Source organism: Pagrus major, chromosome 11 (assembly GCF_040436345.1).
Source record: "Pagrus major chromosome 11, Pma_NU_1.0".
Taxonomy (NCBI): Eukaryota; Metazoa; Chordata; class Actinopteri; order Spariformes; family Sparidae; genus Pagrus; species Pagrus major.
In genome coordinates, this window is record NC_133225.1 from 297,913 (window position 1) to 312,500 (window position 14,588).

Here is a 14,588-nt window from a genome sequence, read left to right on the forward strand (position 1 = left end):
GTCACTGAATTGGAGATAATTTATGATGCTCGTTAGCATTTTTTTAAATCGTGCAAAAAATGTAACAAAAACTAAACATTCAGTTTTTCACTAAAAAAAAAAACTGATCAAAAAATCGTCACACAATATTTTGACTTAATCTCATTTAACTTTAAGTCAAACAGACATCTGACTCTCCGTCATCAGTAATAATTAATTGGATTAATAATTCAATGTTAAGGACCTGGTTCATAATCAAAATTAACCTCCTGTTTCATTCATCTGTTTGAAGGAGAAAATAAGACAGTCACACGGTTGTTGTGCAAACAGGCTGCTGTGCACTGGTTTTACTGGTTTTACTGGACAGTTAAATACAGTTTGATGAGTTTCAGATCGACTAATGAGGCTACAGTCATCCAGCAGAGAGGCACGAAGAAGAAAACAACCAAAAATCCCCCCCAACAACCCCCCAAACCCCAGTCTGGTGCTGACATCACACTTCAGGCTCCGCCCCCTCCACAACATGAACTGAAAAACAAAACAAACAAACAGAAAACCCAAAAGGAAAAGACGAGGAGGCCTCCGTCCGTCCGTCTGATCACCTGGTGAACGGTGCGTTCAGGTGACTCATGTCAGCTGAATAAACTCACCTGGAGCAGTAATCAATACCCATTAAAGTAATCGATTACTAATCAAACACACCTGAATGATTTGGTTAATCGATCATTGTCCTGCGAAGATAAAAACATGTTTTCTAAAAAAAAAATCAAAAACACATTTCACTGAAAATGTTTGTCGCTTTTTATACGGAAATTATTGCCGAATTATTAATTATTATAAAATTATCAAAGTTATTATATCTATTATTGTTATTATTATTGATTATCAATCATTATTTATATATTTGGGGATTATTGACAACCTTTTAGTTTATTTGTTACTGATTCTGTTGTTTCACTCGATCAGTCAATCAATCGATCAGCTGGGAGGGTTTCCTGTCTCTGAGGTCGGCAGCTCCACAGAGACAACGCTGACGTTTATGAACCGACGAGGAGCACCTGAACGCACCTTCAGTCCCCTGAACGCATCACAGTGACAGGCCCCACCCTCTGTTGGAGGCGGAGTCTTAGGAGTGACACAGCTGGCATCATATTGCACAACCAATCAGCTCGCTGGGCTGCTGACAGTCTGAGGATTATTGATAAGGCATCCGTTCTGACAGGAAGTCGATCAGTCCGACCACTGCCACGCTCCAAAACTACTTCCTGTTCTCAAAGAGTCTGTTTCTTCAAAATAAAAGCAGATGGAAACAGAAAACAACAGAGTTCAGAGTTTGTGCTTCAGTCTGTCAGAACCTGATCAGGCTGATCAATAACTCATCAATTACTGATCAGAATGGTCAATAAAATTAATTTCAGTGTTCAGCTTGGGTTAAAGGATCAGTCTGTTGTTTTTACTAACGTGAGTTTGTCTGACTTCCTGTGTGTGTGTGTGTGTGTGTGTGTGTGTGTGTGTGTGTCAGAAGAAGCTCTCAGGCGGTGACACACAACGTGAGGACGATGTTAGGAGAACATTGAGTGAATGTTAAATAGAGATGAGCTTTAGGTGATTGTGATGCGTTCACTGACTGTCGTGTCTAAAGAGTTTTATTATTTCAGATTCACACATTCCTGAAAAAAACTTGTTTAATCTCCAAATAATCTGAACAAATTCATTCACATCAGTTTCATCTTGTTGCTTTGTTCCTGTGACAGCACGTTTATAATCTCTGAGTTTATAATCTCTGAGTTTATAATCTCTGAGTCTGGAAGATGTCGCGTTGACTCTGACAGACCTGCGGCCGAACAGTCGCAATCATGTTGCAGCAGTAACGCGACGCAGACGCGCCCGGTGACTCTGTGTCTGTTGTAGACTCTGATCAGAAAATCAATCCATCACATTTTTTTCCTGTTTCCTGTCACTAAATTGAACTGGACTCAGATTAACTAAATGATCCTTGACCAGCTGAACCAATCAGAGTCTCAGTTGTAATTTGAAGAAGTGACATTTTTGATTAATTCACAAACAAAAATTAAACTGTTTAAATCTTTGGACCCTCACATTCATCCTGTGACCTCCTGTGTTGTGTCGACCCTCAGGTTGGGAAACACTGAACTAAACAATCAATCAGGCATTGTTTAAAATAAAGATGTGGATGAGCCGATCACTAATCAATCACGACTGATCAGCTGACAGACTGAAGCACCTGTCGGACAGGTGATGATGTCAGACTCTCAGGACGGCCTCTGCTGCTCTGCTCTGCAGTCTGTACCTGACCTCTGTGGGAGGGGGCAGTCTGTCTGTGGGGGGGCCGCCTCCAAGAGCCCCGCCTCCAAGGGCACAGCCTCAGCCGGCTGCAGCCCTCTGATTGGAGGGCTGGATGGAGGATCACTTTCTCCTGCTGAGGGTTTAATTTCTACTGAAACAACGTTCTGATCTTTTTCACTTCCTCCTGCTTCCCCTCCTCCTCCTCCTGCTGCTGCTGCTCCTCCTCCTGCTGCTGCTTCCCCTCCTCCTCCTGCTGCTCCCATCCAGAACTCAGCCACCACACTGACCTCTGCTGCTCCTGCTGACCCCTGACCTCCGTTGACCACGGCAGAGGAGGAGGTGTTCTGATTGGAGGACAGAGCCTCAGTGATGATGGCGGCCGTCTGAGCGACCCAGTTCAGCTCCGCCCTCACCTCCCCTCCACCTCCTGCTGCTGGAGAGGAGGAAGTGGGCTGGGGGTCGGTCTGAGGCCCTGGCTGGGTGGTGTTGGCAGGTCCTGGTCCTGGTCCTGGTCCTGGTCCTGGTCCTGGTCCTGCAGCAGCAGCACTGTGGTTGTTGTTGAGATTGTCTTGCAGGGCCGTCTGGTTGGCCTGACCTGCCTGCTGGTTCTGCAGCAACATCTCCTGGATCCGGATCTGCTGCAAGATGGCAGGAAGCTCGTAGTGGTGGAAGAAGTAGATCATGGAGTGCTGAAGGAAGAAATTCAAGAAAATGTTCAAGTTTAAAAAGATAAAAGTGTTGACAGGTTAATGAACGTTGTTAGTTTTAGTTGTTGTGTTTGATCTGAATGAGGCCCGGACCTTCAAACGGTCAGCGATCCAGACCAACACGTCATTGCTTCAGACTAAAATGATCTGTTCAGTTATCTGGAATTTCAGTGCTCTTATTTTGAAATTAAAGCACATTGTCCTTCTGTGTGGGTCAGAATGAAGATGATGATGATGGTTCTGACCTGGATGAAGAGCCAGGATGTGACCAGGGCCAGGCTGCTGTACTGCCCATTGAAGCGGTAGTGATAGGCGTAGAAGGCAAAGTGGTAGAGATAGAAGAACCTGAAGAACACAAACAAACGTTCTGATCCATCAAGTGACCTCAGAGTTCAACTGTTAGTTTATATTGTGACGTTATAAAGTTAATGAGTTTATAAAGTTAATGAGTTCATATTGTGACGTTATAAAGTTAATGAGTTTATATTGTGACGTTATAAAGTTAATGAGTTTATAAAGTTAATGAGTTCATATTGTGACGTTATAAAGTTAATGAGTTTATATTGTGACGTTATAAAGTTAATGAGTTTTTATTGTGACGTTATAAAGTTAATGAGTTCATATTGTGACGTTATAAAGTTAATGAGTTTATATTGTGACGTTATAAAGTTAATGAGTTTTTATTGTGACGTTATAAAGTTAATGAGTTTATAAAGTTAATGGGTCTCATTCATGAAACGTTAGTAAATTTGTGCGTGGATTTGCACATAAAAGCCTACGCTACTAAAAACCTACTCCGGATTCATGAACACCGCGGGAAACTCAGATCTGATCGTAAACACGTGTGTATGATCGTGAATGCCAATCCATCGTAAAGTGACAGCGCGCTCCCGGTAATCAGCTATTAGCATAAATCCCCGCCCATGAATTGCCAATGACCACCATATAAGGAGGTGTAGCTGCATCCGGTCGACCTGTCAGTCATGGCGCAAACGAAGAAAGGGAGAGAAAGAAAAAAGAACTTTGCGGAAGCGGAGATAGAAATACTTTTGGGTGAAGTGGAATTAAGAAAAAAATGTATTTTCATCTGTTAGCAGTGGCGTGACAGGGACAGGCAAAGCGAAGGCCTGGAGGGAGGTGACAGATGCCGTCAATATTGTCTCTGTAGTCCAAAGAACCATGTCCGAGGTGAAGCGTAAATGGTTGGATATGAAACTGGAGGCAAAGAAACGCATAACCTCACACAAAAGAAATATATCAGCCACAGGAGGAGGAGGCTCACAGTCGCAGCTATCACCTGCAGACGAGCGCATCGCGGGGATAACTGGGGAGACCTCTCTGTCAGGATTTATACCTGGCGGAGACAGCGACATGCCTCCACTGGAGCCTATATTATTATTATCATCATTCAACATGTAGAAAGAACGTGTAATCTATTGAGTCGATTTACATAGATAATTCACAATCATGAACCTAATCTGGATCTTAAACCTGCCAATTGCCAACTACTTTAACTAAATGTGTTATATTTGTATCATATGTTTAGGCTATATCACGTGTTTCAAAGGCATCTGCGTATTGTGTACATAACAGAGCGCAATATGAATTTAAATTGTAATTTCCAATAGTGACAAGCATTATTTATGTGCATTCTTAAATGTACACACGCACTGCGCGTGGTCAGCAGCATGTGTAGATTTTGTTAGTAGCTACGAAAAGATCGGAGCTACTAAAATATTGATGAATGCGAGGTGCACGTAAATTTCCGTCTGCGAACAGTTTACACACAAATTCGTTCTGCTCACGTTTCATGAATGAGACCCAATGAGTTTATATTGTGACGTTATAAAGTTAATGACTTCATATTGTGACGTTATAAAGTTAATGAGTTTATAAAGTTAATGAGTTTATATTGTGACGTTATAAAGTTAATGAGTTTATAAAGTAAATGAGTTTATATTGTGACGTTATAAAGTTAATGAGTTCATATTGTGACGTTATAAAGTTAATGACTTCATATTGTGACGTTATAAAGTTAATGAGTTTATAAAGTTAATGAGTTTATATTGTGACGTTATAAAGTTAATGAGTTTATAAAGTAAATGAGTTTATATTGTGACGTTATAAAGTTAATGAGTTCATATTGTGACGTTATAAAGTTAATGAGTTCATATTGTGACGTTATAAAGTTAATGAGTTTATATTGTGACGTTATAAAGTTAATGAGTTTATAAAGTTAATGAGTTCATATTGTGACGTTATAAAGTTAATGAGTTCATATTGTGACGTTATAAAGTTAATGAGTTTATATTGTGACGTTATAAAGTTAATGAGTTTATAAAGTTAATGAGTTCATATTGTGACGTTATAAAGTTAATGAGTTTATATTGTGACGTTATAAAGTTAATGAGTTTATAAAGTTAATGAGTTCATATTGTGACGTTATAAAGTTAATGAGTTTATATTGTGATGTTATAAAGTTAATGAGTTTATATTGTGACGTTATAAAGTTAATGAGTTTATAAAGTTAATGAGTTTATATTGTGACGTTATAAAGTTAATGAGTTCATATTGTGACGTTATAAAGTTAATGAGTTTATATTGTGACGTTATAAAGTTAATGAGTTTATAAAGTTAATGAGTTCATATTGTGATGTTATAAAGTTAATGAGTTCATATTGTGACGTTATAAAGTTAATGAGTTCATATTGTGACGTTATAAAGTTAATGAGTTTATAAAGTTAATGAGTTCATATTGTGACGTTATAAAGTTAATGAGTTTATAAAGTTAATGAGTTCATATTGTGACGTTATAAAGTTAATGAGTTCATATTGTGACGTTATAAAGTTAATGAGTTTATAAAGTTAATGAGTTCATATTGTGACGTTATAAAGTTAATGAGTTTATAAAGTTAATGAGTTCATATTGTGACGTTATAAAGTTAATGAGTTCATATTGTGACGTTATAAAGTTAATGAGTTTATATTGTGACGTTATAAAGTTAATGAGTTTATATTGTGACGTTATAAAGTTAATGAGTTTATAAAGTTAATGAGTTCATATTGTGACGTTATAAAGTTAATGAGTTTATATTGTGACGTTATAAAGTTAATGAGTTTATATTGTGACGTTATAAAGTTAATGAGTTTATATTGTGACGTTATAAAGTTAATGAGTTTATAAAGTTAATGAGTTCATATTGTGATGTTATAAAGTTAATGAGTTCATATTGTGACGTTATAAAGTTAATGAGTTTATAAAGTTAATGAGTTCATATTGTGACGTTATAAAGTTAATGAGTTCATATTGTGACGTTATAAAGTTAATGAGTTTATATTGTGACGTTATAAAGTTAATGAGTTTATAAAGTTAATGAGTTCATATTGTGACGTTATAAAGTTAATGAGTTTATAAAGTTAATGAGTTCATATTGTGACGTTATAAAGTTAATGAGTTTATATTGTGATGTTATAAAGTTAATGAGTTCATATTGTGACGTTATAAAGTTAATGAGTTCATATTGTGACGTTATAAAGTTAATGAGTTTATATTGTGATGTTATAAAGTTAATGAGTTCATATTGTGACGTTATAAAGTTAATGAGTTTATATTGTGACGTTATAAAGTTAATGAGTTTATATTGTGACGTTATAAAGTTAATGAGTTTATAAAGTTAATGAGTTCATATTGTGACGTTATAAAGTTAATGAGTTTATAAAGTTAATGAGTTCATATTGTGACGTTATAAAGTTAATGAGTTTATATTGTGATGTTATAAAGTTAATGAGTTTATATTGTGACGTTATAAAGTTAATGAGTTTATATTGTGACGTTATAAAGTTAATGAGTTTATAAAGTTAATGAGTTCATATTGTGACGTTATAAAGTTAATGAGTTTATATTGTGACGTTATAAAGTTAATGAGTTTATAAAGATAATGAGTTCATATTGTGACGTTATAAAGTTAATGAGTTCATATTGTGACGTTATAAAGTTAATGAGTTTATATTGTGACGTTATAAAGTTAATGAGTTTATAAAGTTAATGAGTTCATATTGTGACGTTATAAAGTTAATGAGTTCATATTGTGACGTTATAAAGTTAATGAGTTTATATTGTGACGTTATAAAGTTAATGAGTTTATAAAGTTAATGAGTTCATATTGTGACGTTATAAAGTTAATGAGTTTATATTGTGACGTTATAAAGTTAATGAGTTTATAAAGTTAATGAGTTTATATTGTGACGTTATAAAGTTAATGAGTTTATAAAGTTAATGAGTTCATATTGTGACGTTATAAAGTTAATGAGTTTATATTGTGACGTTATAAAGTTAATGAGTTCATATTGTGACGTTATAAAGTTAATGAGTTTATATTGTGACGTTATAAAGTTAATGAGTTTATAAAGTTAATGAGTTTATATTGTGACGTTATAAAGTTAATGAGTTTATAAAGTTAATGAGTTCATATTGTGACGTTATAAAGTTAATGAGTTTATATTGTGACGTTATAAAGTTAATGAGTTCATATTGTGACGTTATAAAGTTAATGAGTTTATATTGTGACGTTATAAAGTTAATGAGTTTATAAAGTTAATGAGTTTATATTGTGACGTTATAAAGTTAATGAGTTTATAAAGTTAATGAGTTCATATTGTGACGTTATAAAGTTAATGAGTTTATATTGTGACTTTATAAAGTTAATGAGTTCATATTGTGACGTTATAAAGTTAATGAGTTTATATTGTGACGTTATAAAGTTAATGAGTTTATAAAGTTAATGAGTTCATATTGTGACGTTATAAAGTTAATGAGTTTATATTGTGACGTTATAAAGTTAATGAGTTTATATTGTGACGTTATAAAGTTAATGAGTTTATAAAGTTAATGAGTTCATATTGTGATATTATAAAGTTAATGAGTTCATATTGTGACGTTATAAAGTTAATGAGTTTATAAAGTTAATGAGTTCATATTGTGACGTTATAAAGTTAATGAGTTTATAAAGTTAATGAGTTCATATTGTGACGTTATAAAGTTAATGAGTTTATAAAGTTAATGAGTTCATATTGTGACGTTATAAAGTTAATGAGTTTATATTGTGATGTTATAAAGTTAATGAGTTCATATTGTGACGTTATAAAGTTAATGAGTTCATATTGTGACGTTATAAAGTTAATGAGTTTATATTGTGATGTTATAAAGTTAATGAGTTCATATTGTGACGTTATAAAGTTAATGAGTTTATATTGTGACGTTATAAAGTTAATGAGTTTATAAAGTTAATGAGTTCATATTGTGACGTTATAAAGTTAATGAGTTTATAAAGTTAATGAGTTCATATTGTGACGTTATAAAGTTAATGAGTTTATATTGTGATGTTATAAAGTTAATGAGTTTATATTGTGACGTTATAAAGTTAATGAGTTTATATTGTGACGTTATAAAGTTAATGAGTTTATAAAGTTAATGAGTTCATATTGTGACGTTATAAAGTTAATGAGTTTATATTGTGACGTTATAAAGTTAATGAGTTTATAAAGTTAATGAGTTCATATTGTGACGTTATAAAGTTAATGAGTTCATATTGTGACGTTATAAAGTTAATGAGTTTATATTGTGACGTTATAAAGTTAATGAGTTTATAAAGTTAATGAGTTCATATTGTGACGTTATAAAGTTAATGAGTTCATATTGTGACGTTATAAAGTTAATGAGTTTATATTGTGACGTTATAAAGTTAATGAGTTCATATTGTGACGTTATAAAGTTAATGAGTTTATATTGTGACGTTATAAAGTTAATGAGTTTATAAAGTTAATGAGTTTATATTGTGACGTTATAAAGTTCATGAGTTTATAAAGTTAATGAGTTCATATTGTGACGTTATAAAGTTAATGAGTTTATATTGTGACGTTATAAAGTTAATGAGTTTATATTGTGACGTTATAAAGTTAATGAGTTTATAAAGTTAATGAGTTTATATTGTGACGTTATAAAGTTAATGAGTTTATAAAGTTAATGAGTTTATATTGTGACGTTATAAAGTTAATGAGTTTATAAAGTTAATGAGTTCATATTGTGACGTTATAAAGTTAATGAGTTTATATTGTGATGTTATAAAGTTAATGAGTTCATATTGTGACGTTATAAAGTTAATGAGTTTATATTGTGACGTTATAAAGTTAATGAGTTTATAAAGTTAATGAGTTTATATTGTGACGTTATAAAGTTAATGAGTTTATAAAGTTAATGAGTTTATATTGTGACGTTATAAAGTTCATGAGTTTTTATCTCTGTTGGTCATGTGACTCACCTCAGCCAGTGGCGTTTACTTGTGTTGGTGTGGCAGCAGATGGCGTCGTACTGATCAGCCAACCAGACGATGAGGATGATGTAGAAGGCCGTCGTCGTGTCGTTGAAGAATTCTGACATGATGGCCTCCATGCCTGTTAAGCAGGAAGTGACATCAGCACAACATGTTTGGATTCAAATCTTTTAGCTGGTTAGCTTAAAAACCAGAACCAACCAGTTGCTTCAGATTTAACTGTGAGGAGAGACAACATCTAGGTCCAACAATCAAAGAGAAGACTGCACTGCCCAGACTGAGAACTGGACCGCCCAGACTCAAAACTGGTTACCCGGACTCAAAACTGGACTCAGAACTTGACCGCCTGGTCTCAGAACTGGACCGCCTGGTCTCAGAACTGGAACTGCCTCAACTTGTACTTGTCTGTCTTGACCTGGAACTTGCTGCTCGGTTAAAGTAGAAGACTTAATGTGACTTCTTGACTTGGATCTCAATCTCTGACTTGTTGGTCCCAACTGGCTCTACTTGAGACGTGTCTCTTTGGACTTAGCACTTGGACCAGCTGACTTAGGACATGGACTCTGTGGCTCAGGAAAGGGACTTTGTGGCTTGGGACCTAGCTGCGTCGACTTTCATGACTCAGGACTTGGCTTCCTCTTGTTTTGACTTGACTGTGCTGTCTGTCCGGACTCAGGACTTGGGTCTGTTCGGACTTGTCTGTCTTGACTTGGCACTCGTCTTTACCTGGGACTTAACCTGGGAGTTGAAACAATCTTCGGTCAAAGTGCAAAAGTTAAGAAGACTTTATTAATACAACTTCCTGACTTGGATCTCAGTATGTGACATGTTGGTCCTGACTTACTTAACTCAAGACTTGTCTGTTTAGACTTGGAACTTATCGGACTGTCTGACCTGGGACACGACTGTCTTGACTCTTAAGGGTGAAAACTAAGACTCTAGTCTTTGTTTTATCTTGGTTTGGGGACTTGGGACTTTTCACTTGTCTGTCTGCACTCCTGACTCACCTGTCTTGATCCAGGACCAAACAGAGAAGGTTTAAAAAGGATTCACTTGCCACCTCTCTGAATCCTGAGCCTGATTTAACTGGATTAGGTTCTGACCCACCTGATGGCCCAGGGCTAGTCAAAGTCTAAGCAGGACAAGTTGATTGGTTTACTAGGCCTCTTTTCTAAAAGACAGTTGCTGTCAGAAGACCAGCGTGGACATGGGATCCTGAACTATGTCCAGAACTACAGTAAATCTGTTCTGACATCATCAGGCCCAACACTCGACTGTGATGGAGGGCGTCATGTCATACGGCAGGGAGACCCTTCACTGGTGACTAATTATCCAGCTAACCAGACAAACAGCTGAGTATCTTATGAGATTGTTTAAAGGTGACATATTATGCTCATTTCTGCTTGTTGACATGGTTCCTTGATGTCTAAATGGAATGATAGTAACATGCTTTGGTCGAAAAAACCGAAGGATTGAGCACAGCAGGGGTGTTTACACACCAGTTTCACAGCCCTGCTCTAAGCGGCTGGTTTGAGTGCCTTTAATGCTAATGAGCTACTGCGTGCGCCGCCCACCTCTTCCTGCCGGGCGGAAGACGTGAGGACGGCATCGCGTGACCATGGCAACGAGCTATACACATTTGCGAAGCAACTTTTCTGTGTCCATGCCTGCATATAACTGATAGTAGCACAGCAGACATGTAGCAGCTAACCCCCGTCTCCGGCTCCAAAACAAAGTAGTGATTGCTTTACTGCAGGTAACGTGCAGGTCACTGTCCTTTAGCACAACATGCTAATGAATTAACGTAGCTCACCGTCCGCTAACAACCGAGACATTTCACCCTGTCTCCTCTGCGTGTTCACGGAGGAACAGCAGCTCACCGTCCGCGAACAACTGAGACGATTTCATACAATCTCCTCTGCGTGTTCACGGCCGAGCAGTGGTTCACCGGCCGGTTAGAAGCGATAAACTCTCAATATCCTAATTCATTTTCTCAATTCACTGTCATGTTTTAAAAGAGTGCTGATATGACAAATTAACGTTTGGTAATGTTTGGTAACAGTTAACATTATCGTGAATACTACGGCCAGTAAGCCCAACATCGATAACTTCACATGTAACGTTAGTTCAGCCTCATATTTACATCGACGGTTAGCGTTAGCGTTAGCTCATGTGCTAAACGGCCAAAGTAACACAAACTACACTGTTTTTTTAAATACTTACAGCTCCATCATTGACAGTGGGTAATGATCCATCTTTTAAGGGACAATCTTGTTGCCAGTTCAGCTTCCAGTCCTGACCTGGTTGCTGAAACAGTCCGGCGTGAAGTGACTGGCACAGACGTAACGCTTTTGCTCACTGAAGCTGGGATGTTTCCCTGATAAATAAAATGTAGCCGCTTCGCTCTGATATCCTTTTTGGTAGGGAGGCGATGTAGCGAAACAGGAGGATCCGTGCATCCAACGACAGAGCAGCAGTGCTCGGCTTTCGGGTTGTACATGGTAGCGGTCAGGCTGTCGCGTACAAGTGAAGCGAGAACGAGAAAATGGCGGATCCTCGTCCAGGTACCTGGCGAAGTGTGGGAGGAGATAGCCAGCGCGAGGACTGGAGTATGCAAAAGACCGGATTGTGACGTCACAATCTGGTCGAAATCCAAACGGCTCGTTTAGAGACCCAATCCCTGACTCCAGTAGTTTACGAAATATTGACTTAGTTGTCGAAAAATCATGCTTAAGGGGTGGGGAGGCACTCCGGATACGCAAATATACATACTAAAGCAAGGAAAAAGTGAGTTTTGCATAATATGTCCCCTTTAAAGTTTAGTGTCCAGTACTGAAAAAAACAATCTGAGCATTCTGATGTGATCATATGGTCGTCCTCTTCCCTGTGGACACCGTTGCTGTTTATATAATCTGCTACAAGTTTTGTTTTCAGCAGGAAACATCAACCATCATCGCTGTCGGGTCGACACAACAGACAGGCTGCTTATAAACTCCTCATCACAGTTTCCAGTGATGCTTCAGCTGCTCAGTGATTGTATAGAGCTAACGCTACACTGGCTAACATAAACTTAACTGTACCGGACTGTCTCAGTGCTCTTCTCTCTCAGTTATATTGTTCCATATTCACTACAATCTTATCATGAAAGATCATTAAATTACAATATTGTTCTGCTGCTGGTCGGTGAAAAATATATAGGTGGCCAGTACAACTCTGATCTGCTGCTCAGGTGGGGAAACATGTTCTGCTGGTCTCTGCTGGATGCTCTTGATTTAAAGTGAATCCTGAGTCAGGATCAGATCCACACTGTGTGAACACTTTGATTTGAACTTACCAACAAGAGCCAGGATGACGGTGAGCAAAGGGGCTGCTGGGAAGGCGATGGTCATGTTCATCTCCAACATCTGAAGAAGATCCACTGAGGGGGGACAAAACAAGACCAGATCAAAACACAGCTCAACATCCAGAGGCCTGAACTCTGAGGCAGGATCTGTGGTTAGTGAGGTATCTTCAGGGTTAACTCTGGTTTTCAGGACTACAATGGCTGTTCACTTCTAACGTGGTACATGGCCTCTCCTTTCTGTGAACACCCTCATGGCGAGATGTAGAAAGCCTGCGTTGAATTACTGAGTTGATAAACAGCTTCATGTGTCGGTGGTTGTTAACAGATCCTGGGGATGTTGAACTCACTTCACAGTCCAGGCCACAGGGTTAACAGTCTACATCTAAATATTAACTTCTTTGTTCAGGAGCGACGTTAGTGACTGAAACAAACTGAGTCATCAGCAGGAAGAACCACCTTCAGATGATGGTTTAAGTTTAAATTCTGTAGCAAACCAATTCACATATTTCACATTAAAAATCGTTTAACAGCCAGCTGATCACCATCAGTGACAGTCAGTTATCAAAGCTCACTAACAGCTCCGGCTAGACCAGACTGGATGTCATTAAACTGGTCTGGATGACATTAAACTGGTCTGGATGACATTAAACTGGTCTGAATGACATTAAACTGGTGAGGAAACTGACCGATGAAGACAAAGATCTGGTGGTGAGAGTATCTGAGCAGCATGGACACCGATAGAGTCTGAAAAACACAAAAGAACAGACAGTAACACTGAACACATCACCTCAAAAATCCTTCAACTGTTTACATTATTTATCTCCACCAGGTGGAGCACTACTGGACCCATCAGCTTAATATGTGATGTGGTCTGAACGCCCTCTTCAATCCAACTTCATTGACTGTTCTGTTTAAGCTGCCACTGACTCCTCACGTCTCCCTCAGCTCTTCCTTCAGGAAACAGACTCTCAGAGTCACACTAACTCACAGCGTCTGATCACTTCACCCATCACAGCTTCAGTTGTTGTAAACAACGACTGAAATACTTACAAATATGACCATGATGACGAAGGCGGCCAGGTACGAGGTTCTGGCCATCCACATGCTGACAAAGCGGTAATGTTCTCCAGACACCACGTTTCTCAAGAACCCTGCAAGGAACCACACTGTGACATCACCAACCTGCTGACGACTCACAGGTCAAAATATCAACACTGAAAATCAGAGGAACTCAGGTTCTGTAATCAGAGTACAGGGTCGGAGGAACTCAGGTTCTGTAATCAGAGTACAGGGTCGGAGGAACTCAGGTTCTGTAATCAGAGTACAGGGTCGGAGGAACTCAGGTTCTGTAATCAGAGTACAGGGTCGGAGGAACTCAGGTTCTGTAATCAGAGTACAGGGTCGGAGGAACTCAGGATCTGTAATCAGAGTACAGGGTCGGAGGAACTCAGGATCTGTAATCAGAGTACAGGGTCGGAAGAACTCAGGATCTGTAATCAGAGTACAGGGTCGGAGGAACTCAGGATCTGTAATCAGAGTACAGGGTCGGAGGAACTCAGGTTCTGTAATCAGAGTACAGGGTCGGAGGAACTCAGGTTCTGTAATCAGAGTACAGGGTCGGAGGTTGTCGAGTTCTCTACCTTTGTTCTCCTCGTTCTCAGCGAGCGCCTTCACACTGGACATCAGGATGTCGTCATAGCCCAGAAACTCATCCAGCAAGAAGCGACTGAAGCCATCGCCAAAACACTCGTCCTTCATCGGATCTGAACACACACACACACACACACACACACACACACACACACACACACACACGTTATCATGTGACTGACAGACAGGTGTTACTGTCACGTGACTGACAGACAGGTGTTACAGTCACGTGACTGACAGACAGGTGTTAATAGTGTCTCACCCAGAGTGACC

At 38.2% G+C, this 14,588-nt stretch overlaps 1 protein-coding gene across 3 annotated transcripts in view; it reads right to left on the minus strand.

Moving 5' to 3' along the window:
* Window positions 1-294: 294 nt before the first annotated feature.
* The window catches only part of tmem259 (transmembrane protein 259), a 36,784-nt gene continuing 22,490 nt past the window's right edge, over window positions 295-14,588 (minus strand). For 2 of the 3 annotated variants that reach the window (XM_073476258.1, XM_073476259.1), the window contains exons 5-12: window positions 14,578-14,588; window positions 14,306-14,428; window positions 13,716-13,816; window positions 13,352-13,409; window positions 12,657-12,740; window positions 9,311-9,443; window positions 3,239-3,338; window positions 295-2,975 (exon numbers count right to left, since the gene is read on the minus strand). The exon at window positions 14,578-14,588 is cut by the window's right edge and continues 100 nt beyond it. In XM_073476258.1, the coding sequence (XP_073332359.1) occupies window positions 2,253-2,975; window positions 3,239-3,338; window positions 9,311-9,443; window positions 12,657-12,740; window positions 13,352-13,409; window positions 13,716-13,816; window positions 14,306-14,428; window positions 14,578-14,588 (1,333 nt within the window). In that variant the 3' untranslated portion in view covers window positions 295-2,252. Of the gene's footprint in view, window positions 2,976-3,238; window positions 3,339-9,306; window positions 9,444-12,656; window positions 12,741-13,351; window positions 13,410-13,715; window positions 13,817-14,305; window positions 14,429-14,577 lie in introns of those variants that run through there. The other variant, XM_073476260.1, reaches the window with a different exon arrangement.